Source organism: Cherax quadricarinatus, chromosome 3, assembly GCF_038502225.1.
Source record: "Cherax quadricarinatus isolate ZL_2023a chromosome 3, ASM3850222v1, whole genome shotgun sequence".
NCBI classification, from domain to species: Eukaryota; Metazoa; Arthropoda; class Malacostraca; order Decapoda; family Parastacidae; genus Cherax; species Cherax quadricarinatus.
Genome location: NC_091294.1, coordinates 57630743 through 57658420, shown reverse-complemented (window position 1 = coordinate 57658420; position 27678 = coordinate 57630743). Strand labels below are relative to the sequence as shown.

Here is a 27678-nt window from a genome sequence, read left to right as displayed (position 1 = left end):
AATTAATCTCTATAAAATGTATTTTTTGTGTGAATATTTTTGGGTTTCTGGAACGGATTAATTATATTATTTCCATTATTTCTTATGGGAAATATTGCTTCGAATTTCAGACTTTTCGAATTTAGAACTAGCTCGTGGAGCAGATTAAGTTCGATTTTTGAGGTTCCACTGTATTGTTATTATTATTATTATTATTATTATTATTATTATTATTATTATTATATTATTATTTTCTCAGTTGTTTGTTGGGTTATCTTATTGAAACTTGGGCAATGTATGATGGAAAGATACTTCTTAACGTACACCAAAAATGAAAGAAATCAGACCATAAATAGCGGAGCTCACTTCTCAGCCATTAGTGGCCGCTTAGCGGTATATTTTTGTATGGTTTTTATGGTTATATTCTCGTTTTTTCGGTCTCATTTGATAGAATGAAAGATATATTACAGAAATAGATATGATTTTGATTGCTCTCATGACGAAAAGTACCTTGAAATTGCGCTCACAGTAGTGAAAATGTTCTATTCTTTAGCGAAACTCAAGAGTAAACAAATGACGTCACTGTCCAATACCTGTCCGCCTGCAAGTCCAAATTCCAATACAGAGTCAAGAATGGGTTGACATTATTTATACAATTATTACAATAATGCAGCAGTCTGCATAATAGTAAATCTTCTATTTTTTGTGTGAATAAAAATTTCCAAATGGTAAGCAAGAGTAATATAAGAGGGGCCTGTATTCATGACTAATGAACAGAGAACATGTTATTTTAGTGCCAGGAATGTCTACATTGTTTATTCTGGACCCTGTTTTGAAATTGGCATCTGTTGAAATTTGTGTGAAATTGGCCAAATTGCCACTTTCTGACCAGTTTATTGGGTAGTTGAAATAAGTGAATTGGCAGTTTCTTGTACTCAGTTTACAGACTAGAAGTAAATAAGTTTATTCAGGTATACACAAGTACAGTTACGTAGATTATCATACATAGCAGTGTATGTATAGAGAACCTAGGATAACCCAGAAAAGTCAAACAAAGTGACTTATTTCTAGTACCTGGCTTGGGCTTGCCATGTATGATTTTTGGTAAATATTTTTTTTTTCTCGGTTGTTTGTTGGGCTATCTCATTGAAACTTGGGCAGTGTATGATGAAAAGATGCTTCTTATTGTACAACAAAAATAAAAAAGACGGACGATAAATAAGGGAGTTCACTTCTCAGCCATTAGCCGCCTCTTTGCAGTATATTTTCATATGGTTTTTTATAGTTGTATTCTCACTTTTTTGGACTCATTTGATAGAATGGAAGATATCTTACAGAAATAGACATGATTTTGATTGCTTTCATGACGAAAAGTACCTTGAAATTGAGCTCAAAATAGCGGAAATGTTCGATTTTTGCCGATGTTCAATGAACTTTGTGTAAGTCAAGTTGGTTAATTTTATTAAGCGTATTCTAACCTAACCACTCTGTAATCTGGCAAACTCAGTAATCCGGCACACTACAGGTCCCAATGATGCCAGATTTGTGATGGAGGACCTGTGTATGCATTTTATCGCTCTGGGATGCTTAACCCTTTGAGGGTCGACAGGCCCTCTCCGAAACTCGTTCTCAGGGTCGGCCAAATTTCAAAAAAAAAAAAAATTATTTTTTCTTATGAAAAAATAGAGTATTTTTTTCTAAACATTATAGGCTAAACAAAAAAATGTTAACGTCAATACTTACCGAGATATGGAGGTGTGAAGTTTGCCAAAATTGAACAACATATGGTAACATCGCCGACTGCCGTCACCCGGTATTTTTCTATTTACTTTTTTATGTACTATTTTCAATTATTTTTCAATTTTTCTTTTTCTGAGTAACTTTTATGGCCTCTGAGGCCAACATGATCAGTATTTTGTAAGTTATTTCTTTTTCAATACTACACAATAAGGGCGTAAACACTGTTGTCATTATTTTGTTTACAGAAAATATTTACACAAACAAACGATATGAAATGTTGTTTATTACTATTTTTCTATATTTTATATACACATATACAGTCACAGGGAATGTTTCTAGAAGTTCTGCAGCCTGTGGAAGTCTTTGAAACATGGTGTCATGCACAGTGGAGTTTTGCACTCCTCACACATAAAACGAGTGTCTCTGCGTTGTCGTGGGCGTTTACTTGTATGTGCACAGACGTAACACCTCTTCTGAGCCTTTTTCTTCAAAGCAGTAGCAGGCAGTTTTACCAGGAAGTGATCACCATGCTTCAGACGAGCAGGTAGTTGTTGATAATTTGGTGGGCGGTCAATTGCAGGTGCTGTTCCTTGGTACTTGAATACTATTTGTCTGATGACAGACAAACAGAATTCGCCGTACTGTGGTTTGTTTCTGGTGCTCATCTTATACATATTATAAGCATTGAGCATGGAAATGTCCAGAAGATGGAAAAACAGTTTGATGTACCACTTATAACTCTTGCGAACACAATCAGCAAACCCAATCTGCATGTCACATTTGTCCACTGAACGCATGTTGAAGGTGTAATCAATCACAGCTGCAGGTTTTAGAATGGGTTCATTTCTCTCTCTATGCTGCCTGCCACTGTTTGCCATTTCATTAGGGTGAATTGATGACAACAGTGTGACATCTCATTTGTCATGCCACCGAAATGCCATGATGTCATTGGCAGCAAACGCCTGCACCTCACCTCTACGAGTGCCAGCGTCAAACCTGGGCATATGTTTTCGATTTGCACGCACTGTGCCACACACATCTGTCATGTTCACTCGCAAAAAATCACTGAGTGAGGGGCTTGTGTACCAGTTATCTGTATATAATATATGCCCCTTACCAAGGTATGGTTCTATCATTGTTCGAACCACATCACCTGAGATGCCCAATAACTTCCTGGTATTTTGCAATGTATAACTTCCAGTGTACACAATAATATCCAATACCAGACCACTGTAACAATCACAAAGCACAAACAACTTTATACCAAAGCGTTTCCTCTTGCTTGGTATGTACTGCTTGAAAGAGAGTCTTCCTTTGAACAGAATCAAAGACTCGTCAATTACAAGCTTCCTGAAGGGATAAAAATGCGTACTGAATTTCTGTTTCAGATACACAAACACATTCCTAATCTTATATAACCTGTCAGTTCTGTCAGGCCTGGTTTTATCTGAGAAGTGAAGCATACGTAACATTAGCACAAATCGATTCACTGGCATTATATCACTGAAACCTGGTGTTGCAATCAGGGGGTCTGTTGACCAGTATGATTTCACTTTGTGCTTATACACATGTGGCATAAGCATTATTGTGGCAAAGAAAAGATACATCTCAGCCACAGTTGCCTCCTTCCACTGGTGTAGACGTGATTTTGGTGAAAGTAATGTGTTTGCCATGGTGTACTCGTAGTATGTGTTGCTTTCCATGACAATACTTTTCATCAGTGGTTCGTCAAAGAATAACTCGAAACATTCCAGTTCAGTGGCATTGTTCCCAAGTGCACAAGATGGCCGTATTCCACTTTGGCTGCCATCAAACTGGTGGGGATTTGGAACAAAATTGACAGCTTCCTGCCAATCCCAGGTGCGGTCTGCTGGTGGGTACTGGACAATGACAGGTGGTTGTGGTTGTGGAGGTTGTGGTTGTGGAGGCTGGTGTGGTGGGGGAGTGGGGGATGATGGCCTTTGTTCTAGATCAGCTGAGGCAGCGGCGTGGGTGGCAGCATGGCCCACTGCTGGTGCCTCACCGCCGGCACCACTACCACCACGCACATTTTCCATCCCAATTGCAACAGTATCTTCGTCATTTTCACTGTCTGTTCCTGTTGTACAGCCACGGGATGTACTCCGAGATACACTCCTTCCCCTTGGAATAGCATATGGCACACTTCCAGAGCGCATATATCATCGTATATACTGACGCTTCACTGGGGAATATTGCACTTCACTATCACTACTGGAACTAGTTTGAAGAGCTTGTAGTTCATATTCACTATCACTATCATCACCCATGCTCTCATCTGAGTCTGGAATTTGGGAAAATAGAAGTTTCCACTTGGGTTCTGGAACAACTGAACGTGAACACGAGGGCCCAGCACCAGAGGTGGAAGGCTGAGGGTCGTCTGGGTTTTCTTCACTATTACCGATATTATGGTCATTAGTTTCGGTCAAAACCTCACTAAAACCACGAAACTCATCTTCACTGGCACTTCCATCACTATTAGAACTGTCACTGGGGAACAAAAGTGTCCCAATTCGCCAAGGAGTGAGGAGCTTCTTACCGCGAGGCATGGTGGACATTGTTTACTAAGAGGGCATTCCCACAATGCACCACTGGGTCCCAGATTTTTTTCTACCGCGCACACCGACCACGCAGACCCATTCTCTCACACCTAGGCCTACCAGCCTTTTCGCGCGAGATTTGAGGCCGCTAGAATTTATGCGTACTAGTACGTCAAAAACCCCTACGCGTAAAACGTACTAGTACGACGAAAACCCTCAAAGGGTTAAATGTAATAGAATATTATGTGTAGGTGGGATGGCCTGGTATGGTAGCCCGGCTGACTACCATACATACCACACTTGATTTCTTACAATAAATATGTACTACTTGTCTCACCCTAGATTAAGACTATAAATATTTTAAGGTAAGTAATGAGTGCACTATGTGTATATTGTACTTTTTTATTGTTTTTTGATGCCTAGTTCTATTGCTAACTTGATATATGTTAGTGTAAACTTGTTATCTAGTATTTGTGTGCATTTATAAGGGAAAAAAAGGTGTTCCACTTTACGGCGATTTCCGTTTTACGGCAGTAGCCTGGAACCTAACCTGCCGTGTAAGTGGGGCCCTACTGTATATGCATATAAATGCCAGATAACAAGTTTACAATAACATATATTAAGTTAACAATAGAACTAGGCATTAAAAGCAGTAAAAAGTAAAATACACACACAGTACACTCATCACTTACCTTAACCCTTTGACTGTTTCCGACGTATAAATACGTCTTACGAGCCAATGTTTCTGACGTATTTATACGCATAAATTCTAGCAGCTTCAAATCAAGCAGGAGAAAGCCGGTAGGCCCACATGTGAGAGAATGGGTCTCCATGGTCAGTGTGCACCATATAAAAAAAATCGGGGAGCCAGTGGTGCATTGTGGGAATGCCATTTCAGTTGTCCTTTTTCAGCATGTCTAGCGGTAAGAAATATGTGATTCCCCAGCAAATCTGGGACTCTTCTCTTCCCAAGTGATGCTCTAACACAGATGGAAGTGTCAGTGAAGATCAATTTCATGATTTGGAGGAGTTTGAGACCAAAAGCAATGGAGGAGGAGGAGGGGAGGAAGAGGAGGAGGAGGAGGAGGAGGGAAGGAAGAGGAGGAGGAGGAGGAGGAGGAGGAGGAGAAGAGGAGGAGGAGGAGGAGGAGGAAGAAGAAGATGTAATAATATTGTTCCCTTGAAGCAAGAAAAAAAAAAGTCCACCCCATGACAGTGACAAGATAAGGGGAGATAACATCTGATAAGAGCTGACTTTGATGAGCATAAAGGAGGGTAATATTACATGACCATCGCCCTCCCTTTGTTTTTGCTGGTACACAAACATTTCTGTCTGTCTATTTGTCTGTCTGTCAAGCTCCCTGTCTGTCCATCTAGCTCTCTGTCTCAGAGAGAGCCACAAGACTGTGTCATCACGTTTACTCACATCTTCAAGCAGAGTATAGCACTTTGTCTGGATTTCTTGGGTTATCCTAGGTAATTTACACTATGTATACTTGTATTTATGTGTACCTGTGAGACAGAGATAGGCAGACAGATAGAAAGAGAGACAGATTGAAAGATATAGAATGAGGGAGAAAGATAATTAGATAGAATGGAGGAGGGGAAGCAGCATCCGACCCCATTGTTTTGACAGGCGGTAGGGGTAATGACTAATGAGACAATATGTCACTTTGACAGCTGCCGACTTCTGACTCAAAACAATTATAAGCCACACACTCGCACACAAGACAAGGAGGAGGAGAAGGAGGAGGAGGAGGAGGAGAAGGAGAAGGAGAAGGAGAAGGAGAAGGAGAAGGAGAAGGAGAAGAAGGAGGAGGAGGAGGAGGAGAAGGAGGAGGAGGAGGAGGAGGAGGAGGAGGAGAAGGTGGAGGAGGAGAAGAAGGAGGAGGAGAAGGAGGAGGAGGAGGAGAAGGAGAAGGAGGAGAAGGAGAAGGAGGAGAAGGAGGAGGAGGAGAAGGAGGAGGAGGAGGAGGAGGAGGAGAAGGAGGAGGAGGAGGATGATTGTTTGTTTGTTTTTGTAAACAAGTTTTGTAAACAATATATTGATAATTATGTTTGTGTGCTTATTGTGTTGTATACAACGAGTGTATATATATACATTGCACCTTACTTTGGTCTCATAGGCCACATAAGTTATGTGAAAAAATAAAATAGTGAAAAAAACAAAAAACCTTCAATTACAAGTAAACTAAAGTTTACCGGGTGAGCGGCAGTCGCCGCTGTTGCCATACGCGGCTCATTTTCTGCAAACTTCACGGCTCTATATCTCGGTAAGTACCGATGGCAAAAATTTTTTTTTTGGACTAAAACACTCAGAAAAATAATCTTAACATTTTCATAAGAAAAAAATAATTTTTTTTTTTTTTTTTTGAATATTTGGCGACATAGAATGACAGTTTCAGAGAGGGGCCTGAAACAGTCAAAGGGCTAAAATATTTGTAGTCTTAATGTAGGGTGAGAGGTGAGTAGTATTTATTGTAAGAAGTCAGGTGTGATAAGATAAGATTTCATTTGGATTTTTAACCCCACTGGGTTAGCCACCCAGGATAACCCAAGAATGGCAGTGTGTCATCGAGGACTGTTGCGGTATGTAGTGTTTAACCCTTTCAGGGTCCGTCCCGTAGATCTACGGCTTTACGTTCAGGGTCCAAACCGTAGATCTACGCCATGAGCTCAGCTCACTCTGATAAACTGTGAGTGGTACATTTGGGCCTAGATATGAGAGAATACATCTATGTGGTATGTGTGCACCACATAAAACAGATCCTGCAGCACACTGTGTATAATGAGAGAAAAAAAATGAAATCATGATTTTTCGATTAAAACAGCAACTTTGCAGTGTTTTTTCGTATGTTTTTTATAATTGTATTTGCGATTTCTTGGTCTCATTTGATAGAATGGAAGACATATTACAGAAATAGAGATGATTTTGATTGGTTTTAGCACTGGAAATGGCTTGAAACTGAGCTCAAATTAGCAGAAATGTTAAATTTTTGTCGATATTCAAGAGTAAACAAACGACCTCACACGTCTAATACACATCAGCTGGTGGATCTAATATACATTCACAAATATGGTGATGATATTTATACAATTATTACAGTATTGCATAACAGTAAATCTTCTATTTTTTGGTGTGAATAAAAATTCATTATGTGAATAAAAAATCAAAATGGAATTTATTTGTAAAGCCTCAAAACATAACTAATGAACAGAGGAAATGTTAGTTTAGTGCCAGGAATGCCTACATTGTTCATTCTGGACCCTGTTTTGAAATTGGAATATTTTGAACTTTGTGTTAAATTGGCCAAATTAACAATTTCCGATCACTTTATTTTGTAGTTGAAACAGTTGACTTGGCGATTTCTTGTGCTCAATCGATAGAATAGAAGTAATACTAGTGAAATAGCTAAGAATTTGGTTGACTGGAATAATGTAATTGGCCTAAAATGGGAGTCAAAGTCGGCAAAATCGCCAATTCGTAAATACTATCGCTGACACATCAAAATTCGCGAGAGCATAATTTCGTCAATTTTCCACCAAATTTCGTACTTTTTGTTTTATTACCTTCACAAAAAGATTCTCTGCGATTTCATAAGAAAAAATAACAAATTTTTTTTTTTGAAAATTCTTGGACACTGGTGCGTGACTCCAGATTTGGGCCTTGGACCCTGAAAGGGTTAACATTAGGCTACTGATCTTTGATAGGGTATCAGTTACTATGTTGGTTATTGTCTAGGGGAGAACTCCATAGCAACAAGGTTTCAGTGCTGCAAATATAGCCTTCTAACCCATAGACCTCGTTAACCTTCTTTCTGTAGGATGACTAAAACTCATGTAAAGTCCGTGTCTTTAATAACAATAAAACTTATGGGATCTTAATATTCCTATGAATCATAATCTTAATAAAGAGTAATAAAATGACTTTTTTCCTTTATACCTAAAGGGTACAATTATATATACACAGCTATTGTAATGACACAAGAGTTTACTGGGAAGACATATTTCCCAGTAGTAGAGTTAGGCAATCAATCTGTGACATGAAGTAACTGGCTTGTTAACATAATCCTTACCAATATCTTCACAGAGACATTAAATTTAAATTATCCAGACAGGAGGATTTATCGATAATCCCGTGCAAGGGATATGTATATGATCAGAGAACTCTTAGAAATCAGACTAGGTGTGAGAGTGCTACTCTGAGTGAGTGTGTGAACCTACTGACTATACTAATGCATGGTAACGTGACATCAGGTTGGTCATGTGACTTTGAGGGAGACAGGCCAGTACCTGAACTAGTAACTGGTACTCTAACTAGTGGTTTCCCACTCATGAAAATAATACTTACTATTGTGAACGCCTAACAAAAAATATAATACAATATTAGCATTAACATATATATAATAAAGGAGCATATCCTGGTATAAAAAATGTCTGGTAAGGACATACTCGTAACACCTCCCCCACATGACTGACAGTTGCACCAGGAAAAGTGATAAGGTTTGTACTTTTGTCTTAATTTCCAAAAAGTATTTCACAAAAAAGTAAATCACTCATTAGCCATGCCACTCTGAATTTCAGTGTCTGTCACTGTAACATGCTTCATATACTCGGGCTGCACATCAGCATATCTGCATACATGTAGAGACAGCAACATGTAGATGATTATGACTTCATAGAGCTTCACAGTAGTGGATGAGACTACATTTGATCAGCGGTCTTTAGTGATTGGAGGAGTTAATATTCCACTCCAACAGTAGTAGTGGAATACATGGCAGTGAGGACCTCTGTCACGACAACTGTGTTTTGGAAAGGCAGAGTGACATGGTGTGTGAGAGGGGTGGTGTCCAGTCTGCATACCATGCCACTCATAACATCTGTATAGCACCATACACTCAGCTTCTTTCCCCAACAATCTCCTTGACTTACCAACACACAACACTACTACTGTTGATATACGAAAGGTTATTAAACATGAGAAAAATATAGATAAATAAATTGGCTATTAAATATAAAATTTGTAAATAAATCATAAGTAATCTTTATATAAAACAATATCTAATTTTCTCATACTCAAACTTTTTTCTCTATGCATTTTCAAGATGATGCATATTTAGAGTTCTTAAGGAAATATTTTTAGTTCAAAATTTATCTTTGTACTAACAGTGCAGCTCTTCAGCTGTCAAAACATAACTCCATCTTCTCATCACAAATATGGAGTGAGTTCAGTACTTACTAAACTGTATTAGACAAGCAAGACCTTGTCAATTAATTTCCAGAATTAAACAAAATAAAGACTGCATAAAAGATGCAGCTTAAAACATGATATACCTTAAGTGGTAAAACTTGGCATACCAAGTTGAACTAAACATTTGTACTATCTACCATAAGACTGTCGTTCAGCTCAATGTAGCGGGAATGGCAGAAGCCCTGAACATTACTTGTCTCAACGTCGCCAATGCCGAGTCCCTTATCAACCTCAGACAGATATGTTGCCTAGTCAACAAAACAGTCGCACTTCCACCGGGAATACTAAGGTGAACGGGTCCAGCAGCAGGAACTCATGACACAACTCCAAAACCAGAAGAGATGCCAAGAGTGGCGGCTGCAGCACCTCTGAAGAATATGCAGAAATTGTCGATGATGAGGGCTACTGCCCTATTCCAGCGTCCGAAAATGAGCTGCAACACACAAGTATGGACATCGAAGAAATCATTAGAGGGGGTCTTGTTTCGACTCATCTTGACGTAGCCTTCATCACCTCAAGTGGTGCCACAAGAGTTCTTGACCACCCAGTAGTCAGTGCCATCCTCTGTAGTGCCATAACCACAGCCAGGACACCATGTTCCAGCTCACGAATCAGCAAAGTCAGTGTCTTCAGCACTAGACTTGCATGGGTTATACCGACATTTGTCATCTTCATCCGGAATCAGAATAATACCTGAGCTATAAAGTATTATTTGTTTATATAAATTTTACTGCAGCACACTGCGTAACACTCCCCATTATCATTTACAACTGGCACCCCAAACTACCTACCACACCCTCTCTAAATGCTTCTCCTACATTAGCATTTAGGTCCCCTACCACAATTACTCTTTCACTTGGCTCAAAAGTTCCTACATACTCGCTTAACATCTCCCAAAATCTCTCTCTCTCTCTCCTCTACACTCCTCTCTTCTCCAGGTGCATATGTACACACTTATTATGACCCACCTTTCACATCCGACCCTTATTTTAATCCACATAATCCTTGAATTTATACATTTATATTCCCTCTTCTCTCTCCATAATTGATCCTTCAACATTATTGCTTCCCCTTCCTTAGCTCTAACTCTCTCAGATACTCCTGATTAATCCCATTTATTTCTCCCCACTGAAACTCCCCTACCCCTTTCACTTTGTTTCGCTTAGGGCCAGGACATCCAACTTCCTTTCATTCATAATCTTTGCAGTTATTAATTTCTTATCATCTGCACTACATCCATGCACATTCAAACATCCCAATTTTATAAAGTTCTTCTTTTTCTTCTTTTTAGTAATTTATACAGGAGAAGGGGTTACTAGCCCATTGCTCCTGTCATCTAGTCGCCTCCTATGACATGCATAGCTTAGGGAGAAAGAATTCTGTTCCACTTCCCCATGGAGATAAGCAGAAATAAACAAGAACAAGAACTAGGAAGAAAATAGAAGAAAACCCAGAGGGGTTAGTATATACTGTACAGTGGACCCTTGGTTATCATAATTAATCTGTTCCTGAGAGAGTGACTATACCCAAATCTGATGATTTCCGAGTTCATTTTACCCGTAAGAAATAATGTAAATCCAATTAATCTGTTCCAAACACCCAAAAGTATTAAAAAAACATTATTTTTTTTTACATGAAATATGCATTTACCTACACAGAAAACAATGAGACATGCAGAATAAAACAAAAATAAAATGACACTTATCTTTATTGAAGACTTGATGTATGGAAGACGGGAGAAAGGGAGAGGATGGAGGAGTTACTATTGTTTGGAAGGGGAATCCTCTTCCATAAAGACTTCAGGTACCAAGTCCTTTTCCAGGGTTACTTCCCTTCTTTGTTTTTAAATGCCACTAGGACCAGCTTGAGAGTCACTGGACCCCTGTCGCTCAAAAAAGTGTTCCAGAGTGGTCTGTTTCTGGTGTATGTTAGGGATTGTGGCAGCGGCAGGGGAGTGTTGGGAGAAGGACAAGATAGTCCTTCAATATGACACTGATATCAACTCTACGGCTTATTTATCTAGCACAATTCATCTAATATGACATAAACAATATTAATAACATAGAAACATGATATATACTCTAGAATGAATAAAATATGTTATTATATATGTGGCAAGTGATGGTGTGTTGATGTTGTTGAGTGTATAAGGGCCACTGAAAGATAAGCTATACATAATGGTGGTGAAGGCAGCAGCAAGAGGTGGCTGTGTTTTCAGTAGCCCTTTGTACCTCCAACAACATTGGAGGAGTCAGTTTCGTGCTCTCCTTTTTCTATCTGTTAATCGCTTAACTTACTTGATTCCACTGTTAATGCTACACTTTATCGCTGGCTGGTGCTATAGCCTTTATTGGCTCCTGCTGCTTTCGTATCGTACATATTGCAGAATCACTGAGAAAGGCGCATTCTCCCCTCTCTCTCAGCCCTTTACCAAAGGGCTGGCTGGCACTAAGAACTTCCTTGGGGCCCATGGTGGCTTATTTAGCAGTTGTAAACACTAAAAAGAATGGAATAATATGAAATGTATCATATGAACATGTGGGATCATCCCCACTGGCTGATAAACAATGGCACACTGAGTGTCAGGCCGCTGTTGCCATGCAGACGCGTTTGGGACGAATGACTATTACTGAGCTCAATGACGATCACTGAGCCAATATTTTGACGAAAAAACATTACTATTTCCGAATATTACAAAATCAGACAACTACGAAATCCGGGGTCCATGGTATATGCTTGTAAATGCGTGTGTATTGTAACCTAAGTGTAAGTAGATGTAGCAAGACATACCTGCAACCTTGCGTGCTTATGAGACAAAAAGTCACCAGCAATCCTACCATCATGGAAAACAATTACAGGCTTATGTAATGTAATATATGACATTTCTTATGCTTCAGAGTGATTATTATTGCATATTATTATTATCATCATTATTAACCCTTTGGGGGTCGCCAGGCCCTCTCAGAGACTTGTTCTCAGGGTTGCCAAAATTTAAAAAAAAAAAATTATATTTTCTTATGAAAAGATAGAGAATCTTTTCCCGATCATAATGACAGCAAAAGTATGAAATTTTATGGAAAACTTAAGGAATTATGCTCTCGCGAAGGTAGCGGTCTCAATGATGTTTACACATCAGCGATTTTGCCCACTTTGAGCCCTATTTTCGGCCAGTTCCAGTGTACTAGTCGACAAAAATCATTACTATTACGCTAGAACTCCATTTTTCTATCGATTGAGTACAAGAAACCACCCATTTACCGATTTCAACTATCCAATAAAGTGGTCAGAATTTAGCACTTTTGCCAATTTCACACAAATTTCAAAAGATGCCAATTTCCGAATAGGGTCCAGAATAAACAAGAAAGACATTCCTGGCACTAAAATAACAAGTTCTCTGTTTGTTAGTCACATCCCCAGGCCCCTCTTATATTTCTTTGGCTTTCCACTTTGAATTTTTATTCTTACAAAAAATAGAAGATTTACTGTTATGCAGACTACTGCATTGGTGTAGAAATGGTATAAATAATATCAGCGCACTTGTGAAAGAATATTAGACTCACCAATTGACGTGTATTGGACGCTTGGCATGATTTGTTTACTTTTGAACTTTGGTAAAAATCAACATTTCTGCTACTTTGAGCTCAATTTCAAGGTACTTTTCATTGTAAAACCAGTCAAAATCATCTCAATTTCTGTAATATGTCTTCCATTCTGTAAAATGAGACCAAGAAAACTAGAATACAACAATAAATACCATACGAAAATACAGTGCAAAGTCGCTGTTTTAATCCAAAAACATGGTCAAAGTTTTTTTTTTCTCATTATGATTTGTTTACTTTTGAACTTTGGTAAAAATCAACATTTCTGCTACTTTGAGCTCAATTTCAAGGTACTTTTCATTGTAAAACCAGTCAAAATCATCTCAATTTCTGTAATATGTCTTCCATTCTGTAAAATGAGACCATTTGTTAGGTAAGACACATATGCAACAGTTAGGTATCTTTATTTTGAAACGTTTCGCCTACACAGTAGGCTTCTTCAGTCGAGTACAGAAAAGTTGATAGAAGCAGAAGATACTTGAAGACGATGTAATCAGTCCATCACCCTTAAAGTTTTGAGGTGGTCAGTCCCTCAGTCTGTTGAAGAGCATTGTTCCGTTGTCTGAAACAATATGAAGTTGAAGTGACAGAATCGGGCCTTATATAGTGCCAGGAGGTGAGACGTAGGTTGATTTGGGAGGGCAGGTCCTTCTCAAACCCAGCCGTTCTCACTAGTAGAGGTTTTCTTGAATCTCTCAAACCAACCTTTGCTGGCTTTAAATTCACCAATATGAGCACTAATTCCAGGCATTTTTCCCTGTTCACCTGGGTGTTAGTCGACTGGTGTGGGTTGTATCCTGGGAGACAAGATTAAGGACCCCAATGGAAATAAGTTAGACAGTCTTCGATGACACTGACTTTTTTGGGTTATCCTGGGTGGCAAACCCTCTGGGGTTAATTGTGCTACAGCAGCAGCTGACAGTGCTACAGCAGCAGCTGACAGTGCTACAGCAGCAGCAGATGGTGCTACAGCAGCAGCAGATGGTGCTACAGCAGCAGCAGACAGTACTACAGCAGCAGCAGCAGCTGACGGTGGTACAGCAGCAGCAGCAGCTGACGGTGGTACAGCAGCAGCAGCAGCTGGCGGTGCTACAGCAGCAGCAGCAGCTGACAGTGCTACAGCAGCAGCAGCTGACAGTGCTACAGCAGCAGCAGACGGTACTACAGCAGCAGCAGCAGCTGACGGTGGTACAGCAGCAGCAGCAGCTGACTGTGCTACATCAGCAGCAGCAGCTGACAGTGCTACAGCAGCAGCAGCACCAGCAGTTGACCATGGTACCACAGTATTTCGATAATATTTCTCACCCTTTTTACCACAGGGTTGGCACTAGAAGCTTTCTTGGGGCCCATGGTCACTTATTTTGCAGATAAAATCACCAAAAACACTAATAATACGAAATGTTCCGATTGTATGCTTGAATGTTACCGCGGAGGCTGGCTGGTAAACAATGCCACTGTCAGAACATATGAGGCTGGCTCAGGCCGCACATTAGACGCACCTCGGACGAATAGCGCTGAGCGGGTTTTTTAGCGGTATGTGAGGCAAAATCTTAGCGATAAAATGTATCGGTATGCGGATTCAACGTTATGTGATGCCAACGGTATGCGGGGGTCCACTGTACAGTGGACCCCCGACTTACGATATTAATCTGTTCCAGAGAGCACATTGTAAGATGAAATTATCGTAAGTCGAATTAATTTTCCCCATAAGAAATAATGAAAATCAAATTAATCCGTTCAAGACACCCAAAAGTATGAAAAAAAAATTTTTTACCACATGAAATATGCATTCTGGCCACAATTTCCTCCAAGCAGAGTTCAAGGTCCTCTTAGTCACTTCCTCCCAAGCCTTATCTATAAGGTTTATGCAATTGAGGATACTAAAGTGATATTTCCAAAACTCTCTTAGGGTTAATCGAGTGTCTGAGGTCACTTCAAAGCACTTCTGCTTTGGTGTACAGTTTTATGAAATTTGAAATGACCTGCTGGTCCATGGGCTTGAGGAGAGGAGTGATATTAGGAGGCAAAAACTTAACTTTCATTAAGCTCAACTTCCTTGAAATTCGCTCTGCCAAGTCTGAAGGATGACCAGGAGCATTGTCTGATACCAGGAGGCACTTAAGCTCCAATTTATTTTCCAGAAGGTAATTTTCACCCTTTTTGCCACAGGGTTGACACTGGAAGCTTTCTTCCCATGGTAGCTTATTTAGCAATTTTTTTTTTTTTTTTTTTTTTATTATCACACCGGCCGATTCCCACCAAGGCAGGGTGGCCCGAAAAAGAAAAACTTTCACCATCATTCACTCCATCACTGTCTTGCCAGAAGGGTGCTTTACACTACAGTTTTTAAACTGCAACATTAACACCCCTCCTTCAGAGTGCAGGCACTGTACTTCCCATCTCCAGGACTCAAGTCCGGCCTGCCGGTTTCCCTGAATCCCTTCATAAATGTTACTTTGCTCACACTCCAACAGCACGTCAAGTATTAAAAACCATTTGTCTCCATTCACTCCTATCAAACACGCTCACGCATGCCTGCTGGAAGTCCAAGCCCCTCACACACAAAACCTCCTTTACCCCCTCCCTCCAACCCTTCCTAGGCCGACCCCTACCCCGCCTTCCTTCCACTACAGACTGATACACTCTTGAAGTCATTCTGTTTCGCTCCATTCTCTCTACATGTCCGAACCACCTCAACAACCCTTCCTCAGCCCTCTGGACAACAGTTTTGGTAATCCCGCACCTCCTCCTAACTTCCAAACTACGAATTCTCTGCATTATATTCACACCACACATTGCCCTCAGACATGACATCTCCACTGCCTCCAGCCTTCTCCTCGCTGCAACATTCATCACCCACGCTTCACACCCAAGCTACAAGTTACAAGCAGTAAAAACACTGGAATAATACAAAATGTTCCGAATGTATGCATGGAAGCGACTGCACTGGCTTGTAAACATTGGCACACTAACTGAAGGCAGGGCAGCTGAGGTGCGCTCAGGCCAGATGGACGTGTGGACGCGTACGGGACGAATGATGGAAGTTGTGTTTTTCAACATAGGTCGGGGTCAAATTTTTACGCTGACAAGCATCGTAAGTCGGTTTTATCGTAGGTTGAGGCCATCATAAGTCGGGGTCCATTGTAGATGGATTAATGAAAATGTCTTTATAAACGTAAAATAAGACATTTAACCCTTAAACGGTCCAAACGTATATATCGTTCTCTCGCGTAGCGCCCCAAACGTATGTATATGTTTTATTTTTCATTCAAAATTGGCGTGATAGGCCTGAGTCGCCTAGACATGAGAGAATGGGTGTGCGCAGTATAAAAAAAATCTAGGACGCCTGGGTACCACATGGTAGGACCAGTTACATTCAGCTCCATCTTGGGTCAACATCATGGCACATCCTCGTGATTCGCTCATGCCCGTCGTATTAACACTGCTATTCGAGGAAAGTGATATAGATCGTGAGTTTAGTGGATCTGACACCAATGGGGCCAGTAATATTCAAGAAATTTTGAAAATGTCGACGATAACCCAGATGACCCTCAGCCCATCACCTTTGGGGTAGCGACACCTGTCCTAGGGCCAAGCACCTCTGGGGTAGCCAGTGTAGCCACAGCAGACCCTAGGCCAAGCACTTCTGGGGTGGCCAGTGTGGCTGCACAAGACCATGGGCCAAGCACTTCTGGAGTGGCGAGTGTTACCCATAGGCAACTTTGCAAGAGGAAACTATCATTTTCCCGGTGTTTTAGTGATAGTGAAAGTGATGTAAGTGGTGAGATTGATTTTCTGCCATTCGAGGATTCGTCTAGTGATAGTGAAGTTCATTATTCACCAGTGAAACATACTTTTAGGTGTCGTTATCTACGTTCAGGCAGTGTGCCATATGCAGTCCCCAAGGGTCGTGGCAGGTCACGATCCAAAACCCCGGCCACTGATAGTGAAAGTGACCATGAAGGCGAGTATGTGGAGATGGAGGAAGTAATGGTGGGTAGCACAGTGCCTGGACCACATGGCGCAGTGGGTGGACAGACAAAGGACCGCCTGGCATCCCCTCAACAATGTGCTGCCTCCACTCCTGTCCCTCCTCCTGCTTCCCCTTGCCCCATGCCACAGGTCCACCCTGCACCATGTGATCGTGAGTGGAACTGGACACAAAGTATATTTGTGCCACAGCCTTGTGATTTTGATTCTAGTGGAAGTGGTATCCAGCCCAAATGTCCCATTACGAATGAGTCTACAGAGTTAGACTATTTCCAGTTGTACTTTGACAAGCCTATAATGAACTTGATAGTGACCCAGACAAACAATCATTACCAATATATCATGGACAGCATAACAGAGGTTGGAGAATCGTCACGGCTGCGCAGGTGGAAGGACACAACAGTGGCTGAAATGTATTTATTCTTTGCCACTGTCATGCTTATGCCACATATCTATAAGAACAATATACATAATTACTGGTCCACAGACCACTTTATCAGTACATGTACTCCAGTTTTCCGTGACCACCTTCCCTGCAACAGATTCACTCTGTTGCTACAAATGTTGCACTTCTCAGACAGAAATATGCCAAACAGAAATGACCTTCTATACAAAATCCGGGAAGTGTTTATGTATGTATTTGAAGCAGAAATTCAGTACATACTTTTATCCCTTCAAGAACATTATTGTTGATGAGTCCTTGATTCTGTTCAAGGGATGCTTGTCATTCAAGCAATATATACCGAGCAAACGTAATCACTTTGGTATAAAACTTTTTGTTATGTGTGACTGTGAGAGTGGTCTTGTGTTGGATGTTATTGTATACACCGGGAGAAATACACTTGATGATGACAGACGGATGTTGGGCATTTCCGGTAATGCTGTTCGCAGAATGATGGAACCATTCCTTGGCAAGGGCCATACATTGTACACAGACAACTGGTATACAAGCCCTATGCTCGCTGATTTCCTATGTGTGAACAATACTGATATATGTGGAACAGTGAGAAGGAATAGAAAACATATGTCAAGGTTCAGTGGAGGCAGTGTTGAATGTGCAGTGCAAGTGTTTCATGCTAATGACATCATGGCACTGATGTGGCATGACAAACGGGACGTGACATTGCTGTCAACCATCCACAGAAACGAGATGGTACAAACAGACAGACTGAGCAAGTTCAACAAAGAACCTATTGTAAAGCCAGCTGCTGTCGTGGACTATATGAACAATATGCGACTAGTTGACAAGCATGACATTATGATAGGGTTTGTTGACTGTGTATGTAGGAGTCACAGGTGGTATATAAAACTGTTTTTTCACCTTGTAGACATTGCAGTGCTCAATGCATTCAATATGTACGAAATAAAGACTGGAAAACGACAACATTTTGCAGAATTCTCTCTAAATGTTGTCAAAGAGATAGCAAGAAAGTATGGTACCACACCAGTACCTGCCCCTCCACAGTGACCTGTCACACCACAACCTGTCCCCCAACCACAGCCAGTGGGGGAAGTGCCAGACTGAATCACTCCTAACTGTCACTATCTGGTACCAATACCACCTACCCAAAAGAAGAAGAATGCCCAGAAAAAGTGTGTTGTGTGTGCTACCACCAAAAAACGACCCCAACAGCGGAAGGACACACGATTCATTTGTCACCAGTGTGGGGTGGTACTGTATGTTCTCCCTCCACCCAGCAACCACACCTCCATAGCATATAAACAGGGTGTTTATACGCTATGTAACGTGTTTCTTATATAATTTTGAAGAAAGTATCATAGATGGATTAATGAAAATGTATATACAGTGGACCCCCGCATAGCGACTTTAATCCGTGCAAGAGGGCTCATTGTTATGCGAAATGATCGGTATGCGAATGAATTTTCCCCATAAGAAATAATGGAAATCAAATTAATCCGTGCAAGACTCCCAAAAGTATGAAAAAAAAATTTTTACCACATGAAATATACATTTTCCTACACACAAAGAGAAGGATACATGCACAATAGTAGAGTAGTACATGCACAATATATATTGTGCATGTACTACTCTACTAAATGAAGAATAAATGACACTTACCTTTATTGAAGATGCAGCAATGACTGATGAGACACTGTGTCCTGGGAGTGCCTTTTCCTCCTGAGTACTGTAGGTCCTGTTTGGCATTTTCTTCCAGAACAGGCCTTATCACACTGTGTATGCCACTACGATTCTTAAATCTCTCAAACCAACCTTTACTGGCTTTAAATTCACCAATATGAGCACTAGTTCCAGGCATTTTTCCCTGTTCACCTGGGTGTTAGTCGACTGGTGTGGGTTGCATCCTGGGAGACAAGATTAAGGACCCCAATGGAAATAAGTTAGACAGTCTTCGATGACACTGACTTTTTTGGGTTATCCTGGGTGGTAAATCCTCTGGGGTTAATTGTTTCTTGGTATTCTCAATAAGACACACCAACAACGGTGCTACAGCAGCAGCAGCAGCAGCTGACAGTGCTACAGCAGCAGCAGATGATGCTACAGCAGCAGCAGACGATGCTACAGCAGCAGCAGACGATGCTACAGCAGCAGCAGCAGCAGATGATGCTACAGCAGCAGCAGCAGCTGACAGTGCTACAGCAGCAGCAGACGATGCTACAGCAGCAGCAGACGGTACTACAGCAGCAGCAGATGGTACTACAGCAGCAGCAGCAGACGGTACTACAGCAGCAGCAGCAGCAGCAGCTGACGGTGGTACAACAGCAGCAGCAGCTGACAGTGCTACAGCAGCAGCAGACGATGCTACAGCAGCAGCAGACGGTACTACAGCAGCAGCAGACGGTACTACAGCAGCAGCAGACGGTACTACAGCAGCAGCAGCAGCAGCTGACGGTTGTACAACAGCAGCAGCAGCTGTACCACCAATAGTAGCGATGGTTGATTGGGGTTTATTATACAACCTGGCCAGCTCGGAGACACGCACTCCACTTTCATACTTATCAATGATCTTTTTCTTCATCTCTATAGTAATTCTCACCCTTATTGCTGTAGGGTTGGCACTAGAAGCTTTCTTGGGGCCCATGGTCACTTATTTTGCAGATAAAATCACCAAAAACACTGTAATAATACGAAATGTTCCGATTGTATGCTTGGATGTTACCGCGGAGGCTGGCTGGTAAACAATGCCACCGGCGGCACATGTGAGGCTGGCTAAGGGCGCACATTGGACGCGTCTCGGACGAAGAGCGGTGAGCGGGTTTTTGAGCGGTATGCGAGGCAAAATTTTTGCGATAAAAGCGAGGAGTATGTGGATTGAACGTTATGTGATGCGTACGGTATGCGGGGGTCCACTGTATTGACGTAAAATTAGACATTTAATGTGCCCAAGAGTGATTATTATTACATAATAGAGAGATGTGCTCATGGAGAATGTAAACAAACCGGGTGGCCTGCGACGTATTTGAAAGACCACTTGCTGTATGGAAACTTTTGGTCATAATTTGAGATTGCCATATTAGCGGAATGCCGTAAGGCGAAATGCCAAAAAGCGAGGCCCTACTGTACCCACTGTTAAAGATACTTTGGCACACTTCTAATCTAAAGCCTTATCATCTCACCATAAAATGAACAGTGCTGTGTATTAAGTTATGTTGTGTTCTTGGTCTTTACAATATTGTAATGCTGAGTGCTTGATAGCAGTTTGTAGCTTGAGTAAATTATAGAATGTGATGAAGCTGGGACAGAGTGAGAAAGATGCTATGTTTGCAGAGAAATCTTTTTTACGACATTCCATCCAGGACTGGACTTGATACGAGAGTCCTGTCCTGGATGAAGCATTGTAATAAAGGATTGACTGCAAACATAGTGTCTTTCTCTCTACCTGTCAGCTTAAGCCATTGTTCATCCAAGCTGGAACAAAACTGAAATATGCAGTATCTGGGCTAACCAAATAAGAACAAAAGCTGGGTAAGGAGTACAGAAGCTAGCATACCCACAGCCCACACCACCATAGCTTGTATGCCATCCACAATGCATTTTCGTTTGTTCGTACTTTCATCTTGTCTGGTCAGAGTTGCTACAGAAGATATCATGTTTAAATGGAGAACTACTCTTGAAACAAAGAAAAAGGCACAATGCCATGACTGGAGCTGTACACAAATAACCCAGACATAGGAGTGAGGAGTTTATGACAACGTTTCAGTCCGTCTATTACTTCTTCCATTACTTCTTCCATTACCAGCCTTACCACTACCACTAAATCCTTTTCTTCCTCTGTTGTTCCCATCCTTGTCCCCCTCACCTATATATACTGGCTTCTTCACTCTTTTGTGTTAGTGTGACTGTAAATGGTCCAAGTCAGATCTAAACTTCTTCATAAGCTCCTCTCTCCCATGTGCAGGTTGTTTTTGTAATACTTGTACTCTTTAAATACACATTAGTCTTATTATTCATATCACACACTATTTTTTGATACATTATTGTGCTCATACATTTTTATTTTATTCTTTTACAGAGGAGCCATTGCTGCAATATCCATTCTTCTACCGTGCAATGTACACAGTTTTAGAAGATGGTTGGACAACGTTTATGCCAGAGTCTGAGTTTTCACGTCTGGTGCAGCCAGGTGATGACTGGAGGATATCATATGTTAACAAAGACTACAAGGTACTTACTTTCAAATATAACATATAGGTACACCATTGCAAATTTTCACATACAGTATGTAAGTGAAGTGAATCGCCTGGCTAATATTACATAATCTTGCTCAGTGAGAGGTTGCCAAACTGAGACACTGAGGTGAGGTATTTTACAAATACAGTAGGGCCCCACTTATACAGCAGAGTAGGTTCCAGGCTACTGCCAGAAAGCAGAATGCCATTTTTTCCACTTATAAATGCATATAAATTCTAGATAACAAGTTTACACCAAATGTTAACAGTAGAACAAGGCATTAAAAAACAACAAAAAGTAAAATACACACAAAAGACTTGGCAGACGATGCACCATCCCCCCAATGAAAAGCAGGGGTGTCACTAGCACGTTAAGAGACCATACAATAAGTGTCAGGGGCCCGAGACTGTTCAACTGCCTCCCAGCACACATAAGGGGGATTACCAACAGACCCCTGGCAGTCTTCAAGCTGGCACTGGACAAGCACCTAAAGTCAGTTCCGGATCAGCCGGGCTGTGGCTCGTACGTTGGTTTGCATGCAGCCAGCAGCAACAGCCTGGTTGATCAGGCTCTGATCCACCAGGAGGCCTGGTCTCAGACCGGGCCGCGGGGGCGTTGACCCCCGGAACTCTCTCCAGGTAAACTCTCTCCAGGTAAACACAGTACACTCATTATTTATCTCAAAATATTTGTAGTCTTAATGTAGGATGAGAGGTGAGTAGTATTTATTGTAAGAAGTTAGATAAGAGAGGTATGGTAGCCTGCCTGGCAACCCCACCTACTATGACGTTTAAAGTGCCCTAGAGTGATAAAATGCATATACAGTACACTCATTACTTAACCCTTTCAGGGTCAACACCCCCAATCTGAAACTTGTCCACAGGGCCCAAGAATTTTCAAAGAAAAATTTTTCTATTTTTTCTTATGAAATGGTAGAGAATCTTTTTCTGTGGGTAATAACACAAAAAGTACGAAATTTGATGGAAAATTGACAAAATTACGCTCTCGCGAATTTTGCTGCGTCAGTGATATTTACGCATCTGCAGTTTTGCCCACTTTGACTGACATTTTAGGCCAGTTACAATATTCCAGTTGACCTAATTCTTAGCTATTTCGCTATTTTATCAACTGAGCACAGGAAATCGCCTAATCAACTACATATTTCAACTACCCAATAAAGTGATCGGTAATTGGTAATTTGGCCAATTTCACACAAAGTTCAGAATATTCCAACTTCAAAATAGGGTCCAGTATAAATAGTGCAGGCATGCCTAGCACTAAAATAACATTTCTTCTGTTTATTATTTACATTTCCAGGCTTTACAGATGAATTCTATTTTGATTTTTTATTCACATAATAAATTTTTATTCACACCAAAAAATAGAAGATTTACTGTTAGACAGTACAGTGGACCCCTGCCTTATGAACGCATCGCGTTACGTTAAATCCGCCATACGAAGCATTTGAAGGCAAAAATTTTGCCTTGTCTCACGATAAAAAACTCGCCTTACATGATTCGTCCGGGACACGTCCCACGTGTAGCCTCAACGCCAGTGTTTACAAGCCAGCCAGTGCGGTCGCATCTATGCATACATTCGGTACATTTCACATTATCCCAGTGTTTTTAGTGCTTGTAACTGTAAAATAAGTCACCATGGGCCCCAACAAAGCTTTTGGTGCCATCCCTATGGTAAAAAGGGCGAGAATTAGTGTGGAATTGAAAAAAGAGATTAAGGAAAAGTGTGCAAAGTGGGTTGAACTGCAAACCTTTATGGATGAAAATCACCCTGACACAGCTACTGCAGGCCGTGTTGGTAATCTGTACAATGACAATGTTATGGCCCATTTTAGGAAAGTCTCAAAGGAACAGGAGGTACAGAGCTCTGTGGCCAGATTTGTTGTGCGACAGAGGTCCAGTGACTCTCAAGCTGGTCCTAGTGGCATTAAAAGAAAAAGGGAAGTAACCCCGGAAAAAGACTTGCTACCTCAAGTCCTAATGGAAGGGGATTGCCCTTCTAAACAATAACTTCCACACACTCCCCTCCTCCTATCTCATCAATTATCACCAGATCTTCAGTAAAGGTAAGTGTCATGTACAGTGGACCCCTGCATAACGATATTAATCCGTTCATGAGAGCTCATTGTTATGCGAAATTATCGTTATGCGGATGGATTTTCCCCATAAGAAATAATGGAAATCAAATTAATCCGTGCAAGACACCCCAAAGTATGAAAAAAAAACATTTTTACCACATGAAATATTAATTTTAATACACACAAACTGAAAAAGGCATGCACAATTACATGACACTTACCTTTATTGAAGATCTGGTGATGATTGATGGGATGGGAGGAGGAGAGAGTCTTAATGTTTAGAAGGGGAATCCCCTTCCATTAAGACTTGAGGTGTCAAGTCTTTTTCTGGGGTTACTTCCCTTCTTCTTTTAATGCCACTAGGACCAGCTTCAGAGTCACTGGACTTCTGTCACACAACATATCTGTCCATAGTGGCCTGTACCTCTCGTTCCTTTATGACTTCCCTAAAGTGTTTCACAACATTGTCAGTGTAATAGTCACCAGCACGGCTTGCAATAGCTGTGTGAGGGTGATTTTCATCCATAAAGGTTTGCACTTTAAGCCACATTGCACAGATTTCCTTAATCTTTGTAGTAGGCAACTTCTTCAATTTCTCTCTCCCCTCCTCCGAACCAGTTTCCTCAGGTCTGGCCTCTTGCTGTTGAAGTTGATCTATCAGCTCATCAGTGGTTAGTTCTTCATTGTCCTCCTCCACCAACTCTTCCACATCATCCCCACTAACCTCCAACCCCAAGGACTTCCCCAATGCCACAATTGATTCCTCAACTGGCATACTCCTCTCAGGGTTAGCCTCAAATCCTTCAAAATCCCTTTTGTCTACACATTCTGGCCACAGTTTCTTCCAAGCAGAGTTCAAGGTCCTCTTAGTCACTCCCTCCCAAGCCTTACCTATAAGGTTTACACAATTGAGGATATTAAAGTGATCTCTCCAAAACTCTCTTAGAGTCAGTTGAGTTTCTGAGGTCACTACAAAGCACCTTTCAAACAGAGCTTTTGTGTACAGTTTTTTGAAGTTTGCAATAACCTGCTGGTCCATGGGCTGCAGGAGAGGAGTGGTATTAGGAGGCAAAAACTTCACCTTAATGAACTTCATGTCTCCATAAAGTCGCTCTGCCACGTCTGTAGGATGACCAGGGGCATTGTCTAACACCAGGAGACACTTAAGGTCTAATTTCTTTTCAGTTAGGTAATCTTTCACATTGGGGGCAAATGCTTGGTGTAACCAGTCATAGAAAAAGTCCCTAGTGACCCATGCCTTACTGTTTGCCCTCCACAGCACACACAAATTAGCCTTGAGGATATTCTTTTGTCTGAACGCTCTGGGAGTTTCTGAGTGATACACTAATAAAGGCTTCACTTGGCAATCACCACTAGCATTGGAACACATCAACAGAGTAAGCCTGTCTTTCATAGGCTTATGTCCTGGGAGTGCCTTTTCCTCCTGAGTAATGTAGGTCCTGCTTGGCATTTTCTTCCAAAACAGGCCTGTTTCATCACAATTAAACACTTGTTCAGGTTTCAGTCCTTCACTTTCTATGTGCTCCTTGAATTCCTGCACATATTTTTCAGCTGCTTTGTGGTCTGAACTGGCAGCCTCACCATGCCTTATCACACTATGTATGCCACTATGCTTCTTAAATCTCTCAAACCAACCTTTGCTGGCCTTAAATTCACTCACATCATCACTAGTTGCAGGCATTTTTTTAATTAAATCCTGATGCAACTTCCTAGCCTTTTCACTTATGATCACTTGAGAGATGCTATCTCCTGCTATCTGTTTTTCATTTATCCACACCAATAAGAGTCTCTCAACATCTTCCATCACTTGCGATCTCTGTTTCGAAAACACAGTTGAACCTTTGGCAAAAACAGCTTCCTTGATTGCCTTTTTGTTGCCCACAATAGTAGCGATGGTTGACTAATTTTGGGGTGTCAGGAACGGATTAATTTGATTTTCATTATTTCTTATAGGGAAAATTAATTCGGCTAACGATAATTTCGGCTTACGATGAGCTCTCAGGAACGAATTAATATCACAAGGCGGGGGTCCACTGTATTGTAATAATTGTATAAATATCAGTGCATTTGTGAACACACATTAGGCCCACCAGCTGACATGTGTTGGACATGTGATGTCATTTGTTTACTCTTGAACATCAGCAAAAATCGAACATTTCTGCTACTTTGAGCTCAGTTTCATGCCATTTTCAGTACTAAAACCAATGAAAATCATCTCTATTTCTGTAATATAGCTATCATTCTATCAAATGAGACGAAAAAATTGCTAGTACAACCGTAAAAAACATACGAATATACACTGCAAATTCACTGTTTCACTCCAAAAACACTGTCGCAGTTTTTTTCTCATGCACTGTGTGCTGCAGGATTTGTTTTTTGTAGTGCACACTTACCACATATATGTAGTCTCTCATATTTAGGCCCAAATTAACCACTCACAGCTTATCTGAGTGACCTGAGCTCATATATAAAACTATGGCTTGAACCCAGGCTTCAAAGCTGTAGAAGTACAGGATGGACCCCCAAAGGGTTAATGTAGAGTGAGAGGTGAGTAAATGAGAGAGAGAGAGAGAATGAGTAAATCAGAGAGGACAGCTGCAGAGTATGTAAACAGATGAACACATCTGGGTATGGTTGATACATGTTCATTTCCATGTCTGTGAAGCTTATATCTTAATGGAAACATCTTACATTGTGTACAAGTTGTCTCCACATTGGTAAAGTAGAATGAATAAAGGGCAACACTCCCATTCTCATGTTACACACCATTTTTAGAAGGAATGAAGCTCTCAGTGAAGGCATACGAAAGGAATTTTTTTCTACAGTTACCCCCAGTAATTCTATTGTGTACACATTTTCTTTGGTATTGAACTAAAGAAAATGTTATTCTTTCTGACGCTCTGAGAAGACGACTGGAAAGTGTCTCATATTTGTGTTAATTTATTCTACTGTGGGGTGTATTTATCTTGTTTGTATGTTATGTAGCATGTTTATTATATAATTTTGAAAAATATCATAGATAAATCAAAATGCTTATATTAACTTATATGCAACATTTTTTGTGCCTCGGAGTGATTATTGTGTGTTATTATCATTATTAATATGGCGTCTTCAAGACTAATGACACACTTACTGATTTTAACGTGTACCTGCATGCCAGCACAGTGTGTAAGTTTATTTAGGTACAGGTACACATAAGTATAATTATCAGAGTTACAGTGGAACCTTGGTTTTCTTTTGCCCTGGTTTTCGTCAAATTTGGTTTTCAGCGACTTTTTTCGTCAAAATATTGTTGCAGTTTTCATCCACCATGCTGAATGTTTCCACGTGCCTGCGCCCACACAAAGCATCCCACGCACGCATTCTGAGTCAGTCAGGCTTTGTTTCTTGTCGAGTGAACATTACCCTATGCATTCATACGAAACATTTCGTAATAATCGATTGTTTTTTGTGCTTGTTTATTGAGTGCAACTCCTAAATAAGCCACCATGGGTCCAAAGAAAGTTCCAGGTGCCAGCCCTTCGATAAAGAAGGTTAGAAACATGATAGAATTCAAGAAAGAACTTGCTGAAAGTATGAAAGTGGCGTACGTGTGGCCAATCTCGCCAGGATGTAAGGGAAGCCCTCATCAACAATCAGTTCCATCCTGGCTGTGAAAATTTGTGTGGACTGCCTCCAAGTGAGTCACCTACCCTGGCAAACTCTGCTGACACCGAGCTCTGAGGTGGGTACCTCAGCCTCACAAGTGGCTTATAGGACAGATTTTCACAAATGATTGATGTTGCAAGAAACTC

At 40.9% G+C, this 27678-nt stretch overlaps 1 protein-coding gene across 1 annotated transcript in view; it reads left to right on the top strand.

Moving 5' to 3' along the window:
• The window catches only part of LOC128706073 (myotubularin-related protein 9-like), a 178002-nt gene that overhangs the window by 72386 nt on the left and 77938 nt on the right, over positions 1-27678 (top strand). The window contains exon 4 of the mRNA XM_070093314.1: positions 21611-21762. Within this exon, the coding sequence (XP_069949415.1) occupies positions 21611-21762 (152 nt within the window). The remainder of the gene's footprint in view (positions 1-21610; positions 21763-27678) is intronic.